The 25,932-nt window shown below is 37.8% G+C and overlaps 1 protein-coding gene and 4 long non-coding RNA genes across 5 annotated transcripts in view; 4 read left to right on the forward strand and 1 right to left on the reverse strand.

Moving 5' to 3' along the window:
* LOC126604656 (uncharacterized) overlaps window positions 1–20,660 on the forward strand; it is a 74,203-nt gene extending 53,543 nt beyond the window's left edge. Inside the window, exon 3 of the long non-coding RNA XR_007616707.1 lies at window positions 20,647–20,660. This is a non-coding gene — a long non-coding RNA (uncharacterized LOC126604656). The remainder of the gene's footprint in view (window positions 1–20,646) is intronic.
* LOC126604650 (uncharacterized) lies at window positions 733–2,533 on the forward strand. Its single transcript, XR_007616705.1, has 4 exons — window positions 733–963; window positions 1,060–1,128; window positions 1,414–1,477; window positions 2,154–2,533. It is a non-coding gene; the product is annotated as an uncharacterized LOC126604650 (long non-coding RNA).
* Window positions 4,316–8,318, forward strand: LOC126604670 (uncharacterized). Its single transcript, XR_007616710.1, has 5 exons — window positions 4,316–5,321; window positions 5,399–5,506; window positions 7,048–7,129; window positions 7,292–7,607; window positions 7,744–8,318. It is a non-coding gene; the product is annotated as an uncharacterized LOC126604670 (long non-coding RNA).
* On the forward strand, window positions 12,628–13,575 carry LOC126604677 (uncharacterized). The gene is made up of 2 exons (XR_007616712.1): window positions 12,628–12,855; window positions 13,055–13,575. It is a non-coding gene; the product is annotated as an uncharacterized LOC126604677 (long non-coding RNA).
* Window positions 14,175–16,209, reverse strand: LOC126604539 (protein GRAVITROPIC IN THE LIGHT 1-like). The gene has a single exon (XM_050271829.1). It carries the CDS (start codon window positions 16,032–16,034, stop codon window positions 14,535–14,537), a length of 1,500 nt encoding a protein of 499 aa, XP_050127786.1. The 5' UTR covers window positions 16,035–16,209; the 3' UTR covers window positions 14,175–14,534.
* Window positions 20,661–25,932: the final 5,272 nt, after the last annotated feature.

Below are 25,932 nucleotides of genomic sequence, written 5' to 3' on the forward strand. Positions count from 1 at the left end.
AAAGTACTCCTAAGCCGATTAGCTCTACGGCTCCAGCGATGCTCCACCGGATTGAATATGTTGCCGGTTTGTCAACCCAGTGACATTCAACCAAACTGAATATGTGCGGACGGAGGTGTTAGGATAAGTTTCTCAAGGTTATGGAAGATTTCGCGTAGAGCATTTGTGTTTGTGTTTTGAGTTGAAAGGGCTTTCTACATTGCAAATCCTCATGTACTTAGAGGAAAAAAAAATCGTAATGGCCTTGTGTGCCGAGTTGTAAAATTTTAATAATATTCCAATTCCTTGTAACTTCTCTAAATTTGCTCAGAATTATTCTCGGTCTAAACTCTTTCGTTGCCAAGTCTCACCTTCTTCGACTAGAACTCTGAATATAGACTTATTATGTGACTGATTCATTCTTTGTCCAGTCAGCCACAAGTTTTGATCCTTAGAATAATTCTATTCGAATGTTATCAAAACCCATCCTGACTCTCCAATAATCCTACCCATCTGGAACTTGACCAAGCCATCAACATCTTGCTACTAGATCGAATAACTCTCTATTGGGCCTAGGTTTGCAGCCACCTTTCTGGGCTGACTTCAAATTGGCCGAAAATGTGAATTTGAGGCTCAAACAATAACTCAAATGCCAAGTATCATATTACTTTAGTCTAAAGTAGGAGGGGAAATCGCACTATTTATATGAACAGTGTTTTATAAGACATTTCAGTTTATTTACAAGACTGCCACTCGGATACTTTTAACCACCTTTCTCTTTATTAACAAAAAAGCCACTCAGCCTTAAGACCCGATTTTCACCCGTGCTTCAGCCAAAACAAGTGCTCTCTCCAATTTTCATCTCTTCCATACTCAAACCCTAGCCGCTCCACCTACAACTCAAAACCTCGACAAAACACAATTCCCCTTCTGCAAAAGCTCGAGAGTTTTCTCTCTCTGAGAATTAAAAAGTGTTAGAAACAGGTGATTTTCTGACTTTGGTCTCCCCTTTTCTCTTTCATTCTTGGGCACAAACTAAGCGTTTATGCTAATAGTACTTATGGTTCCCTAAATTGCAAGTGCTTCCATTGGAATCGACTCACCCAGAGCCCTTCTCACTGCCTGATCCCATTCCTCAATGGCGTGTAGGTATGAAAAATACTACTGCAAAAGCTTTCATTTTTTTTGGATTTTCTTTTCCTTTTTGAAAATTATGGTCTGGGTTTTTATTTATTTTTTAGCTGATTTGATTAGTATTTAGATTATTTATGGATTTTGGATTAATGGGTTTACCGATTGTGCTGAATGCAAGCAGTTGTGGCTATGAAAGTTTGCTTTTTTTGGTTATAGCATATATATTCCAAAAATAATTTGATTCCTAATTCTTTATGATTCAGAACTATGTTGATGTTAATGATGAATTTTGGTTTGCAGATGACCCTGAAGTACCTAATGTCCGACACCATGTAACTTTTTGAAAGAACATGTTTTTAAGGAGGTAATAATTTTTTGTGCTATCGGGATTTTGGGCTATTGGGTTTGGGGCTAAGGACTAGGGACGTTGGATAGCATCTTAATTTATATGGGATTTGGTTTTATCTTCCTTCTGTGTTGCTCTTTCAGTTTTACAGCGAGAGAAAGAAAGTATGATAATGAGAGTATACTATACACTTTACGAATATTAGTTTCGGTTCTCATGTCCAAGTTTTTCTTTCTACTTTCAATTAAGTTTTGTTTGTATGTTATGTTTTCAAGGAATCTCTTGCACATATTTCAATTATGTTATGCTTGAATGTCCTGAACTCAAGTCAATCAGGATTTTTTTTTTTTGGTTGAAACGATTGAATTTCATTGTACTTGAATGATATGGATGTGGAGAATACATTTATATAAGGATTAATTTTAACCATTGAATTTTATTTCATTTTTCCTTGGAGCAGTAACTAGATCATCAAATTCTTATGTTCGTTATCTATGAGTAAATCTAGATGCATAACAATATTGTTACACTTCTACCTTTATTGGGTTTTTATACAGTTTGTGTGTTTGCTTAGTCTTGCCTTGGAGTTGGATGCACTTTGTGTGATGGATTGTGATTTGTTTGAAAATATCTTTAGTGTGATGATTTTGAGTATAATGTGTTTTCCTAATACTGGTTTTCTCCCTCTTTGTAGTCCATTTGTGCAGAAGACATCTCCATTAACCGGTAACAGATGAAATCGTTTGCTATCAAGGTTTCCGTGCAGAAGAGTGAAAATGCTGCAAGTGGAGGATAGATAACAGCTCAAGACACATGGTATGAGGGTGCAGGTAAACTGTACATATGCATCTGGAAAAAGTAAAAAGTAAAGGAGGGTGGCTGTAGCTTCTCCTTCTCGCCACAATAGAAAATACTTTTGAACTGCATTAAGCTGTTAATAAATTAAGCTTAAGCTATATTTTATTTATCAAGAATGGGTAAACTGTTTTAAATAGAAAAATTAAGTGCTTATATTAGGTACACTGTCAATTTTACAAAGTTTTCTGGTAAATTAGATATATAGTTTAATTCGCAGAGTTGTGTTGACCTTTACTTTTGGTGCGTCCCCTTTTTCCAATCCCTATATATCTGCTCAACTCTTGGGTCAATTATTTGCCAGTAAGAATGTTTAATTGCTTGATCAATGATGTTGATTCAATTTGAAGAAGAAATAGGACTTTTGTTCAATAGGGATTCAGACTCACACACACATGCATGCACAACACACACACACACGGCGCAACACACACGTGCACCACACACACTCACACACGAGCACCACACCCACTCACGCTTACACACACACACACACACACACACACACACTCACACGGACACACACACACACGTGCACCACACACACACACATGCACCACACACAAAATTGTTCAATACGTAACCTGTTTATATTGTAGTTAAATTATATGCTGAAAAAAAAAAAAAGAGATCTTATACTCCACTGAAAAGAACTGTAGAAAAGGGACCATATTGAACCCCTTCAAACTGAAGATTTCTTAGTGGATTTTAGCAATTGAATATTATCGTTAAAGAACATGTGACATAACCAATCAAAGCCAGAGAGGAAGAAGAGACTACACCACAAGCCACGTTCCTCTTTTAGGCTTGCAACAAGAACTACAAGCTAATAGAGACGCGCCTCCTTTTAAAAGGATAGCCAGACAAAAAGAAATTTCTAATGCAACCTTGAACCACATGAAATAAATTGGGAGGCGAAGCATAAATTTCAATGCAAAAAACCAAGAGCCTCTGGATCACGGAATTAATGTTGGAGCCTCCCTGATTGCGAAAGCATTGAAACCTTTCTAAGTTGACAACTTGCAACAAACCTTATCTGCAATAGCTTGGATGTGGATCCCGGAATCTGCAATATCTTGGAAGTGGAACCTTTTCGGGTGACCTTAAAAAATAGGAAACCTAGATATACTCGGCCAACACAAAGAATCGTTGAACAATAGCTCTTCGGTTGGCCTCATATCTGCCGATGAAAACGAAAGATTTCAATTTGCTTATGCGGTGTCTAGAATTGAAGCAGTATTCGTCAACAAAATTCATCATGTTACACAAAGAGCTCTTAGTTCCACGCATGAAAACCATGATATCCTTCGCAAAAATAACATAGAATGGAGGATTAATACCGCGGAAGCTGGTGAAAATAAGCACCAATTGTACTTACTAGGTCCAATTTGTAAGAGATGGGCGGATAACGAGGCCCAAAAACCCCAAATTTAAGGTCCATTTCGAAGTTAAAGTATTAGCTAAATTACATATTAACAGAAATTGCATTGTCAATCAAAACTCTGTAAAAAAAATGGACAGTTTAGTAATTACATGCAACATAAAATTTTTTTGCGCCAACCTCAGTCATGTAAACATAACACAACCTATTTAAAATTAAAAATTAAATAAAAAAGGTGAGAAGGTTTTTTTTTTTTACTTTTTGTTGTTTGGCATAATTGCCGACATGGCGAGCCCTATTGAAGAAGGCTTCCACGAAGGGTTTTCAATGCAGAAGACAATAATACAGTTTGCTATGAAAAAGGTGACTTAACATTAGCTTCATTGCCGGTATCACTTCGATCCATCCAGATTATCAGTTGCAAGAGATTTAATAGAGATAGGAGCGCGGTGTGGGGGTGGGGAGAGGAACACAGTAAAAATCCTAAGCATATAATTTAACTACAATATAAACAGGTTAATGGGCGTGTATACAAAATAAATAATATAAGAGAGTCTGTATAGCATGCATGCCTATACATATAAAGAGCTGAAATTCAAAGTCTTCTCCACTGGAAAATCATGCTCTCCTCCGAGACTCCTACAAGAGTAAAAACCCTAGAAAAACCCTACTCTTCTGTTGAAATAAAAATCCTACACTGAATTTCTACTTGTAATTATGTTATTGGAGAGTTCATTAGTGTGGCTTATGGGCCTTATAATGTTATCATTAGCTCATAGGCTAAGTAGAATAAAGGGCTGAGATTGAATCAAAATTGTAAGCCTCTCTCTCTTCTCTAACTGTCATCTTGTCTTGTACTGTGAGCTCATATGCTCAGTATGAATGTAATGGAAATCTAGCAGAGTCATATTCTCTGCATGTTCTTTCTCATGCTTCCATCTCACTCTTTTGCTCATATACAATCCAAAACCATTGCTGGTAATTTGTAATCTTGTTTTGGTGTATGAGAAGTTGAATTCTAGTATGGCCGAGCCGGTTTCGATTTGAAATCCGGGCATCAAGCTGAATGTGAAATTGTGAGCTGATTTTGAAGCAATTGTTTGTTGCTTCGAGCTTTGATTCGACGAGATTCAAATCTAGCATGGCTGGATCTGGAGGGAGTGAGCTACGAGCTACCAATTTTTAATGGAGATAACTTTGATTTCTGTAAGATCAAGATGAAAACTGTTATACCCACCCCCACATTTTTATTTATATTTCTATATTCCTCCCTGAAACATATCTAAGTCTATCAATTTAGTCCCTTATCTCATTTAATCCTAATTGTCGATCTAGATACCTTATTCCTCCTAAACTGCCAAGTGGCAGCTTCCTAGCTTTCTTCTCTTCAGGAGCTCTGCCTCTCCATTTTCTGAAATATCTCTCTCTCACAAGAACTCTCATCTCTCCCTTTCTCTCTCTGCACCGTGACCAACCAAACAAACCTGCATGTGGCTCCTGTTGTATACCATCATCGTCATCATCTCTCTCTCTCTCTCTCTCTCTCTCTCTCTCTTCGTCGCAGCGAGATCGGGAAATCCAGAGAAAAGACCTTCGACGGTTTTCTCCATTTATTTTTCCGGCTAGGTAAGTTTAAATTCCTTTTGAAATCGCCATTGATGTTGTTGGGCGTTGTGTGTTGAAATCTACATTGTTCTTCCAAGGTTTTGAGGATGGGAACGGCGCGGGGGAGGCTCACCCACACTTTTCGGCGAACCCGTGACCTTCAAGGGTTCTTCCGAACACTCACGGCCGTTCACGGTGAAGCAAGGGTATGAAAATACTCCACTCTCTTCCCTCTTCATTTTGGTACATGGTTTGGATGTTGGTTTACTTGTTCGCCGTCGGCCGAAGCTGTAGTAGCTCCAGTGTTCTTCCCCGGGCACTATGCAGGCCATCCAGGCCATTTCAAAACACCCACGGGCCTTTGCCCGTATTTGGACCAGCCTAGCTTTCTTTTTTGGTTATTTGGCCTACGGGCCGTGCCTTGCATAGGCTGAGTGTTGTGTGGTGTGTGTGTGTGGGTGTGTGCGTGTACTGTATGTGTATGGTGTGTGTGTGTGTGTTCGTGTGAGTGTGTATGTGTGTGTGTGTGTGTAAGCGTGTGTGAGTGTGTGCGGTGCATGTGTGTGAGTGTGTGTGTGTGTGTGTGTGTGTAAGCGTGTGTGAGTGGGTGTGGTGCTCGTGTGTGAGTGTGTGTGGTGCACGTGGGTGTGTGTGTGTGTGTGTGTTGCGCCGTGTGTGTGTGTGTGTGTGTGTGTTGTGCATGCATGTGTGTGTGCTGGCATGTGTGTATGTGTGTATGTGTGTTGTGTGGGTTTGGGCTCAAGCCCAAACCACCCATTTGTTCCTAAACTACCCAAACCCAAAAACCAATAGGTCCTAATCCTATTTAACCTAAACCTAAACCCTAATCCGGATCCAAACCCAAGACCCATTTCCATTTCCTGGAATTCTATAGTTGGGTAGTTTGATAAATTGTACATTTTTGTGCTTAGGTGAAGTTGCTAGTGGGGATTTCCTTAATCCTTTTCCGCACAACTCTGCTGCTACAGAGTATCTGTGAGTGGACCCCTTCTAAAATTTGCATAATTTTATAGTTTATTTGCATAAATGAAATGCATGCCTTACGAGTTTATGAACTGATTTTATGTTAAGCATGTTTATTGAAATGTTGATTATCGTCTCGTTATTTTTTAAGGAATTAATTGATGGCCTATATTGAGCTATATTTTAATATATCGTATTTTCTATAAAAACCATGAACTGGTAGACTATTTGATGGATGACGATAGGATGCTAGAACATATTTTCAAAACCCCTCTTTATAGTATACACGATGAATGACTTTATACTATGAAGTGGTTATATTTGAGAGGCATAATTATTTGTGTGTACCTAGTGGACACTATGCCGCCTAGGGTGAGGATCTGGTGTTGGTAGTTAGGCCGGGAGAAATAATCCCTAGCTATGGGTTGAGGGACACGGAGCAGGCATTGGGCTGGGAGTTTGTACTCTCTGGCTACGGGCGCAGAGACCACGGTGCTGGCATAGGGTCGGAAGTTATATTTATTTAGTGATCTTACTGGCAACACACCGCTTACGAGGCAATCTGTGAGACGATTGATATTTTGATTTCCGCAATATGTCTTTTGAGATGTTTTCGGCATGCTAGGATTTTCAGTAAACCTATCACTTATTATGCTAGTAGTTTTCTTTATATAAACTGTGGGGGTTAGTATCTTGATAACTGTTTTATTATTATTATATATATGAACTTGGTCCACTCACCTTTGTTTTGCACCCCATTCAGGTCTTAGAAATGAGGACTACGACACAACGTACGAGGCATTCGCCTACCAGTAGCAGTCTATCACTCATTTGGGTGATATCTTGTAATGATCTTTCCTTTTGTGATCTTGAATTAGAATGTATTCTGTGCACTCTAGACAATTCCTTAAACTTTGTTTATTACCTTTAGATTCTAATGATTATTCATGTTCATTTTCTCCTAATCATTACTCTTGTATTCAATAAATGGTTTTCGTCACCTTCAGGTATCGACTAGCACGTGCCTATCCGGGTATTCAGAGAATATGGGGGTCGGGACGTGTAAAAAACCATCTTCAAGTCTCATGAATTCTAGAATTTGGTTGAAAAGGGTTTTGAAATTGAAGGAAGGAAATCTCTCGGCTGAGGAGAAGAAGCTGATGCGAGAGAATACTATCAAAGATGCAAGAGCAGTTGGTATCATTCAAGGAGCCGTTTCAGATAAATTTTTCCAGAATTGCCAATCAGAAAACTACCAAGTCAGTCAAGGACATCTTGAAGCAAGAATTCATTGGAGACGTGAATTTGAATACACACGTACGGGTAAGAATGAATCTCTTTATGTGTACTTTGTTAAACTGTTTGATTTGATTGACCAAATGAAGGGTAATGGTGAAGAAATAAGTCATCAATGAGTTGTGCAATAATTGTTGATAAATTTGCCTATGTCTTATGATAGCATAACTTATGTGATTGAAAACACCAAAGATTTGGAGACCAATGACGCACGGGATGTTGTGGCTATACTAAAAGGATATGAACAAGGGTTAGTAGGCATAGTGAGAATAACACAGAAAAGGCATTTTCTATCATGGACATCACATGTAAGCAAACTGGCAGGTTTAGTGGTCAAGCTAGTAATGCAAAGTTTCTGAAGAATTCTAAAACCAAGGGGACGCAATGGCCTAACAAGACCAATGCTCCTGTGAAGCAATGGCAAGGTAACAATGTTGCTAAGATGCCTTGTAAAAGTTGTGATAAGCTATACTATGGAAAGTGCTGGAACAAGGGAAAAGCCCAAATGTCACAAGTGCAGTAAATTTGGCCATATTGCTAAGACTGCAATCTCAACAAGTCTGTGCAACAAGTGAATTTTTCTAATCAGGCAGAAGAGATAGGAAACCTGTTTTATGCAAGTCATGCTATTGCTGCAAAGAATAAGAGTGATGTATGGTACATATATTGTGGGTGCAACAATTGTTTGACCTCTAAAGAGGATTTGCTAGTGGATATAAACAGAAATATTAAAGCTAAAGTGCAAGTAGGCACTGGAGTACTTGTAGAGGTCATTAGAAAAGGCTCACTGGTAATTGAAACAATGAAAGGAAAAAGGTACATAAGGGAAGTTATGTTAGTTCATGGAATTGTTGAAAATTTGCTAAGTGTTGGCAGATGACTGAGCATGGTTATTTGCTACTATTTAGAGATTACAAGGTGGACGTTGTTGGAAAAATTAGGGTCTAATTGCTATATTAAATCACATAGAAAATCAAGAAATAATTCATACAATTATATATCAAAGTAATGCATGCACATGGGTTACCAACTTGAAATGAACTTTACATAATGGATTAGAAAAACCTAAATATTTGGTCAAGGCAAATGTTGAACACTTAGTCCTTAAGACAAGTTTACACCCCACTACGGTGCTCAAGGTTGATCGGCACTTGTCTCCCAAGATACAACGACCCCATCCTTGTAATAGTAGCACTCCAAATCACAAGGCTCCATGAACCACGATTGTGTTGAAAACTCTCTCATATGGACACAATGAGACTCTCCAATATTTAGTGCACTCTATGTATGATTATGTAAAACAATGAAAAATTATCTAATGTTTATAGGGGGTTATAGAAGGGTTTTTATCTCAAATAGTCCCTGAAATTAACCTAGTTCATCAAGATAGTCCTTGAATTTGAAAATCAATCTTTGTGGTCCCTGAAAATGAATGATGTTCATCCGTTTAAATTCCCTGAAAATGAAGTAAAAAACACATTCTACTTGGACCACTTTGGAAAGAAATGGTTCATGCTGGAGTTTATGAGGATGATCTCTCGTATGTGCTGCAAAATAGGCCATGGTACGTTCGTGGGAAAATCTTTCATCTGGAAAGGTGGAAGTTGGAACCAAATTCACACACTGCCTTGAGTGTAAAGGCACAAATCCGAGTAACCTTTAAAATAGTAAACAACCGTGAGCAAACCTAACACTAGGGGTGTGCCAGCCAAAGGCTCTCCGACAATCAAGTTAATAAGCAAATATAAGACTCAAGCAATGGGCAAGAGAATTAGAGTGCAAAGATTGTGTTACTAGAGATGGAATATAGACGGGTGTATTTATACCAGTTGGGAGAGAGACTTTTTTAGGATAGAATCCTTTTTTAATCTGGGAGAATCCTAAAGAATATCTAGAAATAGATATTGCACCCTTTTAGAAGTTGTGATAAGTTGTAGCGCACGATAATTCTTAGATTGTAGGAACTCTAAGACATATCAAGATCTGGCTTATTTCATACCAAATTAGACCATGTGTGGTGCAAAACAAGCATGGTCATCCTCACGAAGTCACCCGAACTTCGCCCATTGCCCTAGAATAGAGTGATGGTGGCACCGTTGCTCCGTTTGATCTAGCCCACTCGGAACTATTGAGTCTATGACATGACTTCTGAGATAATTGTATTCCGATTAGCCTTACTACGGCCCTAAAAAATTATGGTCTCACAATGGACTACAAATTTCAAGGATACTGACGTTATCACCAAGCTGGTTATATGGGCTAGACGGCCAATGGTGCTAGTTCAATTAAAGGAGAAGAATATCATAAAAGATATCACGCAACCAATTGGTCGTGTGCTCAGGGTGGATGAAGTTACCCTTCGTTTGAATGGATTGTTTGTGAAGGTACTGCTTAAGGTGGATCTTAGATCCTGTTGAAGAGGGTTTTGACAGTGAACCATGAAGAAGACAACCATATCCTAGTCAATTATGAAAAGTTGTTCAAAATGTGTTTTCACTGTGGTAGGAGGAGGCTGGAGGGGCATGTTTGTCTTGAGGTGGATGCAGATGATGGTTGCATCATGATCGATAGAGTTTTTGAGGATGAGCCTATTGTCTTTCCTGAAGACTGATGCGTAAAATAACTAAACACACAAATTAAACCCTCTTTTTATCAATTGTAGTAAAGTATGTAAGTAGGGATCGTTCTAGGCCGGGGATTAGGAGGGATTGCTAAATCACTTAGAAACTGACTTGAAAACGTAAAAACAAAGTTTAAAACACTAACTAGACTCAAAGAATGCAAAACTATACTTTAAAACACTAAAACAAACCAAAAGACTCAAAACAGCCCCTAAACACTCAAAACTACCTTAAAAACACAATCTGGGCAATTTTGGGACTCTCACACAAACTTGGACAAATTTTGGTTTTCTAATGAACTAAAACACTTAAAAACATAATCTAAGACAAGTTCTAATTAATATGACTCAAAGAAATAAGATGGGGTTGATTTTCGACGAAAATAATTAAATTAAGACAAGAACAAAGTAAACAAATTCTTAGACAAATTTGGGTGAATCAAAACACTCTAACACACAACCAAAACAGAAATTAAACACTTTGAAACAATAAAGTAAAAGGGGGATTTTGGTTTTAATGAATTTGAAAACAAAACAACTTTGTAAAACAAAACAGATTGTAAGTGAATTTGAATGAAACTTATGGATGGAAGATTAGCTAGGAGGTTCTTCTCCACATATGTCACACTTGCATACAAAACGATTTCCAGTTGCTTTTCGATAAACTATGAATACTCAACGCCCCAAATTAACCGTGAATTGCACTAATTAACCCTCAGTTTTTTCCACAAGTTATTAGGTTGGATGATTGCATACGACAACCCAAAACATTCCCTACAAGTTCCCTACATGAATTGCATAATAGAGATACAAGCAAGAATCATTAAGTTCTATGAAAAACATAAGCATTGACTAGGCACTCGTTACTATGATTTGCATGAAACTTATGCCAAGAGTTTACTTAACGTGATTGTGACTAGCAACCTTCACTACTTGTGAATATAAGTTTATAACGATTAGGTGAAACTCCCTTATATTCTAGCGTCAAATTCATGCATGAAAATTAAGCGTGCACTCTTAACCAACATACACAAATTAGTTTTTATATGAACGGATAAGTAAATTGAATTCACAACTTATGAATCACAACTGGATGTAATCAAATCATATTGCAAGTATGAACATAGTTTCGAATCATCCCCTAACTAAGAGGGGTTTAGTTCCTCATACTCACAAAGCAAAGATACATAAAATTAGACATTAAAATCAAAGGAAAGAAAACACCTAAAATGCTCCAACTTGGTAGCAAGTGCATCCAAGATTCCTCCTTTCCCTATGCTTGCGGCAGATTGGGTTATGGACAGATTTTGGGTAGTTTTATGATGTAGAATGGATGGGGAATTGTATGGAAGGGTTTAGGGTGAGTGTGGAGGAGTGTTTGATGGTTGGAGGGTGGTGGAGAACTAGGCAAAGAGGGTGGAAGAAGGTGGAGTGGCTGTTATGTTTTCTAGGCACTAGAATGGTGTTTTTGGGGTGTTTTGCTTCCTAGGGTGTGTATGGACGAATTTTTGTGATAAAATGATGAATATGGGGGATTGTCCTTTGGCCAAGGGGTGTAAACATGTACTTATAGGCCCCAAAAACCTTAGAAAATCAGGTTAGGTTAAGGATGAAATGCATGGCAATTTGTGTGTGTGGTGTGCAATGGTCCAAGGGTGAAAATGAAGTAATGATGCAAAGTGTGAAGGGTAAAATGGAGTGGTGTTGTAGCTAGGGAGCATGAATGATTGTGTACATTGCATAGAGATGGAAAGGGAGGTGAAATGTGTCAGCAAATGGGTCAAAGGTGCAACAACATGTGTTGCACATGGCATTGGATTCCAAATGTGAATGATGGAGCATCAATTGGTGCATGTAATGGATGTAAATGTTGTCTAAAATCTAATGAGTGAAGGGAACAAGAGGTATCAAGCAATTGAGTGTAATAATTAAATGAATTGAAGCATGAAATCAGAAATTATGTAGGGGACAAGAGTGATCAAGCATGGCATGGGAATTCAAAGGGAATTCTATGTGGTTTGCATGCCAAGGAATGCAAGTTGGGGTGACAGATTTTTGGGCTGTTTTCTTCATCTTTTGGACCATAATTCTTCATATGCTTGGCCTCTTTAGTTCTCAAATTCGTCCATCCACTTTGGCCCATGCATTTGCTATCCATTCCAAGCCCCATTTTGCTCCAAAATGCTCCAAAATGCATCTTCTTGCCTACTTTGTCCATAAAATCTGAAAACACACGAAAATGACTTTAAACATTAAAATAACTAAGGAAACACAACATAAATGCACAAGAACAAGCCAACTAAGTTGCATAAATATGCTCCTATCAAAGACATAATGGTGGATGAGGATATTAAGGCTAATCTTCATAAGGATGTGATTCTATGCTTCCCAAGTGCTGAAAATGTGGAGGATGAGTTTAATGAAAGTGAGGAACCAGGTCAAAGAATGGAGGAGGAAAGCTCTAACGAGGAGGGCTAGACCATGGTGGTCCCCAAGTGGAAGAGAAAAGCTGAAAAGCGCCAGTGTGTGGGGAGAAGCTGAGGGACGGAATGCTTTACAAGGAGGTGGTGGGGTGTCCTAAGCACAAAGGGGCGGCTAGGGCTGATCTTGTCCAATACTGGGGAAGGCCTGGGAAGACGGCCGCAGGATCAAGAGGTAAGTATTGCTAGTGACAACTTAACCGGAGTAAGTACTCTAGTGTCAATGCTGTTCATTTTAAAGAACAATAATGGTAGATGGAAAAACCCCAGCGGTAGTGTGTCTGATGCCTTAACTACTCTAGTGTTTGAGATACTAAACAAGTTAGGGGTTTTGATTTGGATATAATGTGTTGTGTGAATGACTGTTTCACCAGGATGTTGTCATGGAGGGTGTGAGAAGAGATGACATGAAGGCTAGGGGAAAGTCTGGTAATGTGGTTGATGCTTTGCTGGCTGCAGAAGCGGTTTTGCGAGCGCAAGGCCAAAAGTAGGAACTATGAGTCCAAGGAAGAGGGTCCGTGAGGAGGATGCTGCAAAGAGGCTGGTCCTAGTACCTGGAAGAACTAGATTAATGAAGTGTATTGTGTGGAATTGTAAGAGGACTGTTAGGTCAGATTTTAGGAGTAATTTTAATTATCCATGTAGCTTCGGAAAATTGGACCTTTTTTTTTTTTTTGTTTAGTGCAAACTGAGGTTGCTTTGGATAAGGTCCCAGGAAAGCTTTGTGAAAAATATTTTTGAACAATGTTTTAGCTGTTACCCTGATGGAAGGGCAATGGTTTATGTATATGCTGCAAATCATTTGTTAATTTCTAGAATAGGGAGAGTATTGTTTCCTTAAATGCTTCTGGAGTACCCTTTACTTGGAGCAATAAAAATACTGATAATTCCCTCATGTTTGAAAGACTATATAGATGATAGTGACTCCTTACTAACGATTGACTTGAAAAGATACCGTGTCGTGGGCACTAGGGAATTTGCATTTGATTTCAAAATCTATAGAAATACATAATTTTGGAGCTTTCTGATCCAAAGAATCCTTATCCAATAGTCCAGTGGACATTGTGTGTCTAGGTAACAACTTTCTAAGCCATGACTAAGAGTTCATAAGCAATCAAAAGACTTGCATGTCACGGTTTCATTGCCCCTTGCTCTTTGTCCTACCACGCTTGCATGAGGTAGGCAGAGAGAAAAGTGCAAAGAAACCAAGTAACACATGATGAGATAGGCAGAGAGAAAGGGGGTAATGAAACCGCGTCAGGTGAGTTTCTCTCCTACGGCTTAGGGTGGATACACAACATTCATTAGACAATGCACAAGAAAAACATAAGCACAATTATCCTTACATTTACATTGCAAAAGTATACCTAAATGACATTACTCTCAGTCTCAGGGAACAAGTTAATGTATTTGTGAGATAACATTGTACTTGAATTGTCCGGAATTTTTTTTTATTTTTTTATTTTTTCCAATAATAACAGAACTAATTAGGAATTTGGATTCACAACTTGCCAGTGTATTTGTGTCGGAATTAACGAAAAAAGAGAGATAAAGGTTCTATACAGTCGATTCTACGTCGAAAACCATATACAAAGAAAAATCAAAGTCACAAACCAGGTAACATGTATCTGTGGAAAGAGGTTCAGTATCATGTAAGGCAACAGCATCTTCATCGTATGCATATTACAGGGTTTCCGTCCTGACCATAGTAACCGATACATCCTTCAATTTACCTCCAACATACATATTTCGAATTCCATCCGACAATCCAAGCACGTAAGATCAACACACTAATCCTGGTCACCTCCTGTCTTGCCTATATCATTATCATAAACAGCAGAGCTTGACTTGCGACTACTCTGTACATTTTAACCCAGTTAAATATACCTGGGATTGAATTACTGTCCTCCCAATCTTAAAACCCGGAACCACTGTAAACCCAACTTTCGTCCTGGCTTTACCTGGTAACAACAATCTCCTAGTGACATCTTCCATAAAAACCATCGAAAAATCTACACCTCTTTCCACTTGGAATATCTCAACTGCCGGATCAAAAGAATATGCCAACTTTTGGAGCATCCATATGGAACTCGCCATGCTAATGAATGATTCATAGAATACACTCAGAGACCTCCATGAACTCAACACAACTTGGTTTTGATCCAGATTACTAAAGATTGAAGATTCCATAGTGGGGTGGATGATCTCTTGATACTTGCTCTCACAAAATCTGGAAAACTCACAATTTTGATTCCTACTTAACAACTCCATTGGATTGCTCGACGCATGCTCAAGCAACTGCTTGAGAGAAGCATTTTTCTTATCCACATCCGGACCGTGCCCATTACATGAAACTTCTTCCTCATCCAAACCAAAGCCTTTCGAATCGAAACCTTTGAACATTCCCAAATAAACATATGACAAGAAAGTGTACCGATTATGCGCTCTTTTAACATAATCAACATCCGGATGAACCAAATTAGCAGCCAAATCTAAATCCCACTCAGCTTTCTCCATCAAAGTTATCAAAATCTTAGTCAATCTGCGTGTTAATCTACAAGCATCATGCAAAAATGAATCGAAAACTCTAACTGACAACAAAACTTCACAAGACGAATTCAAAGTAGCGGATAACCTCTTAGACAAATTCACATTAGACTTTTGAATCTCACCCAATTTTTTCCGCAGGCCCGTAACTTCATTGTCCCTTTGATCTATCTCTGTCTGCAAGCTGTTCGACATTGTTCCCAAAGTCCTGAGCTTGCTCTGATTCTCCTGCACCTGAGCTTCCAAGCAGGACCCGATTGGCAAATTAGAACTCGAATCCCAACTCGTACAAAAATATCTGTAAAACTGCTTGAATTCCGAGAGCCTCTGGAGGTGAGAGACGAGAGCTCGATCAGCCGCGGTCACATTTTCTTCCACAAAGGGCACATGGGCAGTCTGCAATTGCAGGTAAGAAGCTTCAAACGACGAAACAGTGGCAAAAATGGACGAAATCAGAGTTTGGGTCATCTGGGTATTCATGGGTCGTATCCGGGTCCGGCTCAAAGGCTTCGAAACCGCCAAAACCTCCGATTTTTTCAGCTGGGTCTCGCTCGAAATCTGCTTTTCCGGCGTCACCTCTATCTCCGGAGCGTTGCAGTTCGCCGCCGCCGTGTCCGGTTTAATAACGACGACCTTCTGGTCCGTGATGACCTCTTCGGCAGAGTCGAGCAGCGCGAAGCTGTCGGCGTCGTCGGCTTCCTCCTCGGCGAAGAACTCGAACGTCTTGGTCTTGAAAGCCAGAGCGAATTTCTGAAACATTTCGGAGATTTGTGGAGGCTTCGACGTGCCGTCGTCCATTTCAGACATTTTTTCTCTTCTCTCTGTTTGTTGGTTGCTTGATTTCAGATAAAATTGAATCGAAAGTTTCAATATTCTGGAAGCAAATAATTCAGAGAGAGTGAGAGCGTGCTGTGGCGTGGAAGTGCTTTGAATGTCTTGGAAGAAAGGTATGTGCGGGCGTGCTGTGGTTTGGTGCTCGACTCCTTTTTTATTATTTATTATCATTCCATTTTTTGTTAATTTTTCTGTTTAATTTCAATGTCGATCAATTTTCAAATGAAACTGTAGAAATAGTTCATCAACTTCAATTAAAACAATAATTCTTAACTAAAAATTTATGATCACTGATATCTTAACTTATTAAAGCGTGTAGCTATGATCATTTTCGTTAATTCTATTAAAACTTCTATCAAAATGAGTTACGTGTCACTTATGTGATGCTGAATCAAGGGGCAAATATAAAAAACCAAATGAAAAAATTATAGTAATAATCCATCAACTTTAACCCAATTAGAGAAATGTTCTCTCAATTTTAATGCAATTGGAACAATGATCCCTCAACTTTAATTCAATTGTAGCAATTGTCATTCCAATATGAGTCATTTTGACAGAATTCTAATAGAGTTAACGAAAATGATTATTGCTACAGTTTTCTGGGTTTTATTTTGTTATAATAAAATGTTTATTTTTCATGCTCCTTCCTAGATCTCCTAGTTATGCTGACTTTTCAGAGTAACAAACGGGACAGTGAATAGCATAACTTGGCGGGTTGTTTGGTCAACGACGGACCAATCGTGGTGTTTGGACTTTGGATCAGGTGGAGAAGTTGGAGAGTTGACTCTTTGGTTGCATCCATTATTTTCTTCATTTTTTGTCACTATAAAACAAAAAGATTTCACTAAATCATGTAGATTCAATGTTATTGACTGTCAATTACATTTGTGTTTGGTTTCTCTCTTAAAAAAAATCATTTATCGCATAACAGTTACGTGGCAAAATTTCAGTCGAATCTTTATTATCTAATGCTTGATGTGTGTTTTCAATTCAAATCCAAAATGTATTATATGATTACTGTCACAGCTCGTCTCGAATGTATAAATTAGTTTGTCCTCGATAGTGTGAAAAGGACAATTTTACCCTTGAGCGTTGAGTTGTGTGTGTGTAAATGGGCTATGGAATTGGACCAATCATTTTAAGTCCTAATCATTTGGATTTAATTAGGACTTAGATTTTCCTTGTTTTTGGTTGGTGACCCAAGTTGGACCCCACACACACACCCACACTAACCCGTTAACCCTCTCTGTTTCTCTCCCTCTCGGATTTTTTCCCATTTTCCGTACAAGTGTACGGTCAACCTCTCAACGAGCTTCACCAGTCATGGATTGAGGCTATGAAGGTGACTTTCGTACTCCTTGCGAGCTCAAAAACTCATCCATACCCTTAGTTGGTCGTGAGAACTTGTAGAATGTGAGTTACCCGAACTCCGGTGAGGGGTGATTTTTCCTCTGACGTGATCACGAAGGTTTTAAGTGGTTTTGAGACTTAAGAAGGTAATATTTTTACTTTACTAGCACATTGAATCGATTTTGGAGTGGTTTTAATGTTAGAACACTTGGGTTTATCGAGTTGCAGGTTTGGCCGATTTTCATGAGATTTTGCCGGCAAGTTTTTGTTGATTTTAGGACATTTGAAAGGTACAATCATGTTCTACTTGTTGAGGGCTTCATTTTGGTATAAAATTTGTGAAATTTGGTGTAGAAATGAAAAAGATATTGAAGTTTAAAGTTTTTCCAGAATCAGGCAATAACAGCGGTGGCAGGTGCCGGACTCCGGCAAACCAAGGAAGAAGGAGGGGATATTCCGTCAAAGTTGACAGAATATTCTAACGGCATCAGGTATCTTTAATGGTATATTCTAATATTTAACGGAATATTCCCTAACTACGTTAGGGAATTCGTCAATGTGCCAGGCACATGCCTGCGCCTCGGCGGCTCATCTGGTCGTGCCTTGGCAGGCACGTGAGGGTTCGTGGGACATTGAATTTTTTTTCTAAAAATATAGGGATGTTTGTGGGGTTGAGTAGGTCACGGTGATATATTCAAATACCCCATTTGGGCAATGTATGAGAAGTTATTACCTCGTTTTGTTTATGTGCTTAAAAAATAACATTTAAATAGTTGTTTCGCATATACAAGCCCAGTCAAGCAAGGCTCGGGGGTTACGACCCTTCCACATATCAGTGAGTGGGCTTTTGGTTTTTAGTATATATATATACTTGGTATTTTTCCCAAAAAACTTAATTAAATGGTTTGATATTTTGAAATGCCATGTCAAATACTCCTTATGTTTAATTGTGCATTATTATGGTTACATACATATTGTTGCTCGACACTGTAGACGTTTAGATAAGCTTCAGGTGAGTATATTGATGGTAGTGATGGTAGTGAGTACATTAGTTCTGAGGTATATTTCGAGCTTATTATCCTGCACCCCGGTGTTAGTGCTCCGCCCAAGGATAGGGCCTAGCCTTCACGTGATCATTCACCACCCGCACCACACGCTCACCTTGGATCCAAGGCAAGTGCCTGCCTGTCGTACAGACCACTTTAGGTGGTTCCGACTCGTAGGTGACTTGCGATACTTTGCACAACCTTCATGTGACTGTAGCACTTGAGTGTATTTATTTACACCTAACCTGTCATACAGACCACTTTAGGTGGTTCCAACTTGTGTGTAGAGAACTAGTTGATGAGTTATATATCCAGCCGTACAGGTCACGTTATGTGACTCCGGCTTGCATACTATTTCATATTGATTGATTTCACCTGGCTTGCTTATTTCTTTCTGAGATTTGACATGGTATATTTGGTGGATTTGCTATTTTGAATATGATTTTTGTATATAATCGTATATGCTATTTTCTGGGAATTATACAGGTTTTACGGCGATGGGTTACTAGTTATGATAAATGAAATGGTTTTGAAAAGCTTTGTTTTTGCCCACTCATACTTTCTGTTTTGTGCCCCTCCAGGTTTTAGGTAGAAGTGCTCGTTGGTGGCTCACGAGGAATTGACGGTGGTTCTGACAGATAATGACAAATGTAGGACCATCTTTGGTATTGTACAATTAGTATTCGTCCTGCCGGATTGCACTTTGGCTACCTACGCTCTGAATAAGTGTAGTCACACTTATTCTCGTCTTGCACCTTATCTTATCTAGTGCTCTAGTTGTTTTGGTTTTTGTTTATTCGCATTCATGTATTAATATTGCTTCCGCACTGTGCATATGGCTACGTCACCCTCATGTGACGGCCAACATGCCTCGATCTAGATCACGGTGTGTCAATTGATGCATCTCGTAACTAGCAAGTAAATCGAGTAAGTTATGAGTCGAACTTCTTCCTTTTTATACGATTGTGCTATGTAAATTGATGGCATTAATATTCGCATTGTGGTTAATTGTGCACAATTTGGGAAGAGGCTACGGAGACTTGGTAAATCTAAGCAAAATCATAGAAGGGAGTGTTTGTTGGGATTTGTAGATCATATATGATTTGAAATGAGGATGGTGAACCCCAAGTATTAATTAAGCACATAGCTTCTACGTTGTTCAATTGATACAAATATGGTCCATCATGTGATTCACCCTAGGGATTCAGGAATGTGATCCATTTGTTGCCTTCATTGGGAGATTTTTTTAGTGTATTCGAAACACAAAGTGGTACATTACATGTTATAATACAAATAGAAAGACAATGAAAATATATCTTCTTTCTACTTATATAATGACACGTAACTTACCAGCTTATGTTTTGTGGACATAAAACTCTCATCCTATATACGCCTAAAGAAAATCATAACAAGTTAATTAATTAAGATATCAAGTTTAAAGGAGTAAACAAATATGTGTGAATAAAAAAAATGTAAATTTACTGATATTCTTCTCACTAACATTGCTAGTAGTATGTTTTTGCATTTAGGAAAATGATTATCATGCATTTTTTTCCCTAAATTTTTATACAATGGGTGTGCTATCCGCATACTCATTTTTACTTCTCACACACCTTTTGTTAATTTCTATATCTTCTTTAATTTAGTCAATTCAACTATCACAAATTCAAAGAGTATGTATGAAGTGAAAAATTGTGTGTGAGTAGTACACCTATTATACAATACCAATTTATTTTCTACTAGAAATCTGCATAAATTATTTTCCGAAATGAACTGCTTCCATGGCTCGAGAAACCAATGCTTTTCCAACTTTTCAACAAAGTGTGTGGTTAAATATGAATTCAAGATGACCCCCATCATCGATAAAGATTAGGCAGCATAAATTCTGGGTTCTATGTTTTAAGTCTTTCACTTTACGTTGTTAAAGTCATCTCCAATGAAGATGAATAAAAGTTCAAAAACTAATAAATCTAAAGTATAAATTTAAAACTAATAAATTCTTAAGTGTGCAATGTTTAGTTCTTTCAATTGAAGATAATATATGAGTATGATCTGCAGATGTTCATTAAAAACATTTTTTTTCAAGATTATAATTCTGAACAAAATTATATTTAATTTTATCTGTTGGAGATCACCTAAACTAATGCAACATGATATTGATAGTAGGTAAATGGCTTTACATGAAAAAGAAAAAAGAGAAAAAGAAGAAAAGGTTGGCATTGTTGTCATTGCGATGGTATCTTGTACAATGTAGGGGATCAAACTTTCACTGCTGTAATGATGAACAGACACTATTTAGTGACATTGCATGTCTTGCAAGTTTCCTATTCTCTACTCTCTCGTCTCTCTTTAGGAAGGCAATCATTACAGCTTTATGTACCTTTGTGTGCTTGCTGTGCTTTTGCCAGACACTATTTAGTGGGTTCCCATTCACTATTTCGGTTACAAATGGAAACGGAATATTTTTTTTCTTACCGACCTCACTTAATGACGTTACTCGCTATACTATTTATTTATTATTGTTGTATAATTTTAAATTTTAAAATTTGTGTAATTAATGAATAGAAATTATAATAATAAATAAAGTTGTGAACAATACTACCACTTAAATGTAATGAGCAAAAATGCACTCAAATCAAGAGTATAGATACGATCTTCAATATATATATATATATATTTGTCTCCTTAAAAAAGAATTTCAGCCTTCTTCTGGTCATCATCATTTGATTTATCAGTGTCAGAAATTGAACTCAGAACTTGCATGTGGAATACGGGCCTGAAATTCGTCCCCAACCACTAAGTCATCTTGTAGCAGTTGGTCTTGAATATATTATTGGCAACATGTTAAAATGAAGCCTAAGTGACGTATAAATATATTAGAGGAGCTCAATTTAAATGCAATAGATAAGGTGGGGTAGTAAAGTAAATAGATATTAGATGATACATAATTGCACAAAAAAATGGATTTGGTCTTAAGCTGAGTCAAGAGATCAAAGTTGTAGAAGAATCATAAACTTATTAGAGTTTGAAGGCTTTACCTTAGTCAAGTACGTCATTAACATTGCAGTTTAGTAATTTTACTTATATGGAACAGGTAAAAATTTGACTCTCATACCCTTAATTCATATTCTTTTACATCCCACTAGTATGCTAGTGAAAGAATCTAAGAAATTAATTCAAACATTTTGCAAATATTTCATCTAGATGTAAACTTATGTCCGATACGAACACAATTTAACAGTTGTGATTGTTTTAGCACAACTTGTAGTGATTTCTAGAATGACCAAAGTAACATGTAAAACAATGAAGAAACCATCAAAGAGTTGAGGTGCCAACGGTGTGATGTCGATCAATGAACATTTAAGTGTATACTCAGAGCATCCATTTAGTACTATAGTCTGTTGGTATTCCTTTTTACTTGTAAATGAGAGGTCTAAGTTCGATTCTCGCTAATTGCGAATTTGAACCATATCATTGTTGCTAACTCATTGTAAGACTTCACTCATTCTCTCACCCCTTAGTATAGATAAATATTGTTTATTCAAAAAATAATGATCCCACGTTATGAAACTATAACCTAAAAGAACAAAGATGAACCACGAACCCAAACACGAACACAATGGTGATATTTGATGGGAATTCAGATTGTAGGAAGAAACTCCCATGCAAATCATCCAAGAAAACCTTTTTCTCTTGGGTAGGTTATATATCCAAGAGAACCCTTCAGTAGTAGGTTAGAAAGCCTTGACTTAGAGAGAAGCATGTAAAGGGGACAATATATTGGTGGGTGAAGATATGGGCAATATATGGTAGGGTACGTAATGGGTTGTTACAGTTGGTCAAGGTGAGACCTAATAAGTGGAGATTACACACCTCGGCAATAGCAAAGCACTAAAGACTTACTTTTCCACTATAAATGATTAGCATCCTAATCCTTGACCTTGTTCTGTCGATCTTTGCTTTTAAGCATATCCCACATCCTCCACTAAACTATGGCATTACATAAAATGATAAACATCGAAACACTAAGGGCTAGGGGCTATGTTTAGCTTCCATTTAGATTATACTCTGCAAGAAAATATTTTTTAATGAATGAGCTATGTTTAGGACCATATTTATATACTATTTCTAACTGAAATGACCTATTTTTTAGCTCCTTCAATAATTTATTATTTTAAGTTTGGTCATTAATTTTAAGGGTATACTATCCACACATCTCTTTTTACTTCTCACATATCCCTTGTGACAACCTGTCCCGAAAAATAATCTATTTTGTCTTTGATTGCGTGGAATGACGACTTTGCCCTTGAGTGTTTGGTGATGGTGTGTGTAAATGGGTTAATGATTTGGACCAATTTATTTTCTTCTTAAGTAATTGGATCCAATTAGAACTTAGGTTTTCCTTGTTTTTGGTTAGCTGCCCAAATTTGGACCACACACACACACACTCATCCTTTGACTCCCTCTCTCTCTTCTTCCCTCTCGGATTTTCTTTCCTTTTCTGTAAAATTGTACGGTTTATCTCTCAACGAGCTTCACTAGTCGCGGATCGAGGTTGTGGTTGGTGTTCTTGGACTCCTTGCAAGCTCAGGAGTCAATCTATACCTTTGGTTGGTCGTGAGAACCTCGGAAACTTGAGATATCAAGGTGCTCCAACAAGGTGCACTGTTCATCCATCGTGATCGTGGTGGTTTCATCAAGTTTTAAGACCCTAGGAAGTCTTAAAAATTCTTCACGAAGCTTTTAGAAGATTTTTGGAGTGATTTGGATGTGGGAACACTCGAGTTCATCGAGTTGCAGAGGTGGTCGGACTATCGAGATTTTTCCTGTGAGTTTCCGTTGATTTGAGGACCTTTGAAAGGTACGATCATGTTCTACTTGTTGAGGGCTTCATTTTGGTATAAAATTTGTGAAATTTGGATGCGAAATGAAGAAAATATTGAAGTTCTAAGTTTTTCCAGAAACTGGTGATCGCAGCAGCATCGGCACCGCACTCCGGCGAACCAAGGAAGAAGGAGGCGAATATTCCGTCAAAGTTGACGGAATATTCTTACGGCGTCAATTATATTTAATGGCATATGCTTTTATTTAATGGAATATCCCCTAACGACATTATCGAATCCGTCAAAGTGCCAGGCACGTGCCTGCATGTGGGCGGCGCGTCTGGCCGTGCCTTGGCCGGCGAGTGATGACGCTTGAGTGATCGGAAAATTTTTCAAAAAATTTGGGGATGTTCGTGGGTTTGAGTAGACCACGTTGGTATATTCAAACACCCCAATTGAGCAATGTATGAGAAGTTATTAGCTAGTTTTGTTTATGTGCTTAAAAATAACGTTTAAATAGTTGTTTTGCATATAGGTGAGACCTATCCTAAGGACGAGCGCAGTCAAGCAAGGCTCGGGGGTTACGACCCTTCCATATATCAGTGAATGGGTTTTTGGTTTTTAGTATATATATACACACTTGGTATTTTTCTCAGAAAATTTAATTAAATGGTATGAAATGCCATGTTAAATGCTTTTTATGTTTAATTGTGCATTATTATGGTTACATACATATTGTCACTCGATGCTGTGGGCGCTCAGGTAAGCTTCAGGTGAGTATATTGATGGTAGTGAGTACATTAGTGCTGAGATATATTTCGAGATTATTGTCCTGCGCCTCGGTGTTAGTGCTCCGCTCGAGGACAAGGCATAGCCTTCACGCGATCGTTCACCTCTCGCACCACACACTCACCTTGGATACAAGGCAGGTGTTAGCCTGTTGTACAAACCACTTTAGGTGGTTCCGACTCGTAGGTGACTTGAGATACTTCGCACAACCTTCACGTGACCGTAGCACTTGAGCATATTTATTTACACTCAGCCTGTCGTATAGCCCACTTTAGGTGGTTCCGACTTGTGTGCAGAGAACTAGTTGATGAGTTATAAATCTAACCATACAAATCACGTTGGTGATTCCAGCTGGCATACCATTTCATATCGGTTTATTTCACCTGACTTACTTATTTCTTGCTGAGATTTGACATGGTATATTTGTGGAATTGCTATTTTAAATATGATTTTGAGATATAAACATGTATGCTATTTTCTGGAAATTTTATAGGTTTTACGGTGAGGGGTTACTACTTTTGATAAATGAAATAGTTTTGAAAAACTTTGTTTTTGCCTACTCACACTTTCTGTTTTGTGCCCCTCCAGGTTTTAGGTAGGAGTGCTTGTTGGTGGCTTACGAGGAATCGTCGGCGGTTCTGACAGATTATCACCAATGTAGTATCATCTTTGGTATTGTATAATTAATATTTGTTCTGCTAGACTGCACTTAGGATACCTACGCTCTGGTTATGTGTAGTCACACTTATTCTCGTCTTTCACCTTATCTTATCTAGTACTCTAGTTGGTTTGGTTTTTATTTATTCGTATTTCTTTATATCATTATTCTTCCCCACTGCGCACATGGCTACGTCACCCTCACGTGACGGCCAGCATGCCTCGATTTAGGTCGGGGTGTGTTTTCCCTTGTTAATTTATGTCCTTTGATTTTCTTTAATTCAGTCGATTCGATGGCTCCAAATTAAGAGGGTGTGTAGGAAAAAAAAAAGGTGTGTAGATAGCACACCCCTAATATTATTGGTTAATTGAATTAAACTACCATATTAAATAAGATTTCCGGACATATTATGAGTGTTACTTGTCGTTAAATGAATAAGCATCTGAACATATTTTGAGTGCCACTTGAAGATGTGGCCATTTGAAAATTATTAAAAAATTAAAGAAAAGATTATTGGAAGAGGTAAGAGAGGGGTGTGAGGCCTGACAATTCCTAACACGACCCGATAACCCGACACAACATGACACAGAATTAACAGGTGTTCGGGTCGACACGATAACTAATCGGGTTGTTATCGTGTAACCTGATAAGCACTTGTTAAGATAACAGGTTGGTTTGGGTATACACGTGGGTAACATGATACACGAAAAGCAAAATATTAATTTTATAATCTTATAACCCTAAAAAAATACTATAATAATTATATATATTAATTTAACAATTTTATACCCCTAAAAACTATAATAATTATATATATATTAAATTAAATATTAAAAATTGGTGAAAATTGGATCGGCCTAAATATACATACCATTCAATTTCCTAAGTGTTATATGTACAAAATAAATAAATTTAAATTTACTTAACAAAAAAAAAAAAAAATATATATATATATATATATACACCATTGAACTTGATGGGATACGAATTCTACGAAACTAATTTCAACGATCCAACCGTCAAACTTGTTTGTATATGCTTCGAGATCGCATCAACAAAAAATCGCAAAAAAAAAAAACATTTAGAGATCAAGTAACGGGACAAAACTTTTCGACGGTTATCAACAAAAAATCACGATTTAACGGTTATTTTAACTCCGATTTTGATGATTTTTTACAGTTACACTTCTTGACCCTATATGAATA

Source organism: Malus sylvestris, chromosome 2, assembly GCF_916048215.2.
Source record: "Malus sylvestris chromosome 2, drMalSylv7.2, whole genome shotgun sequence".
Classification (NCBI taxonomy): Eukaryota; Viridiplantae; Streptophyta; class Magnoliopsida; order Rosales; family Rosaceae; genus Malus; species Malus sylvestris.

Bases quoted from the DNA above. Each gene is read 5' to 3' on its own strand.
- LOC126604539 (XM_050271829.1), bottom strand. From the start codon at position 16,034: ATGTCTGAAATGGACGACGGCACGTCGAAGCCTCCACAAATCTCCGAA.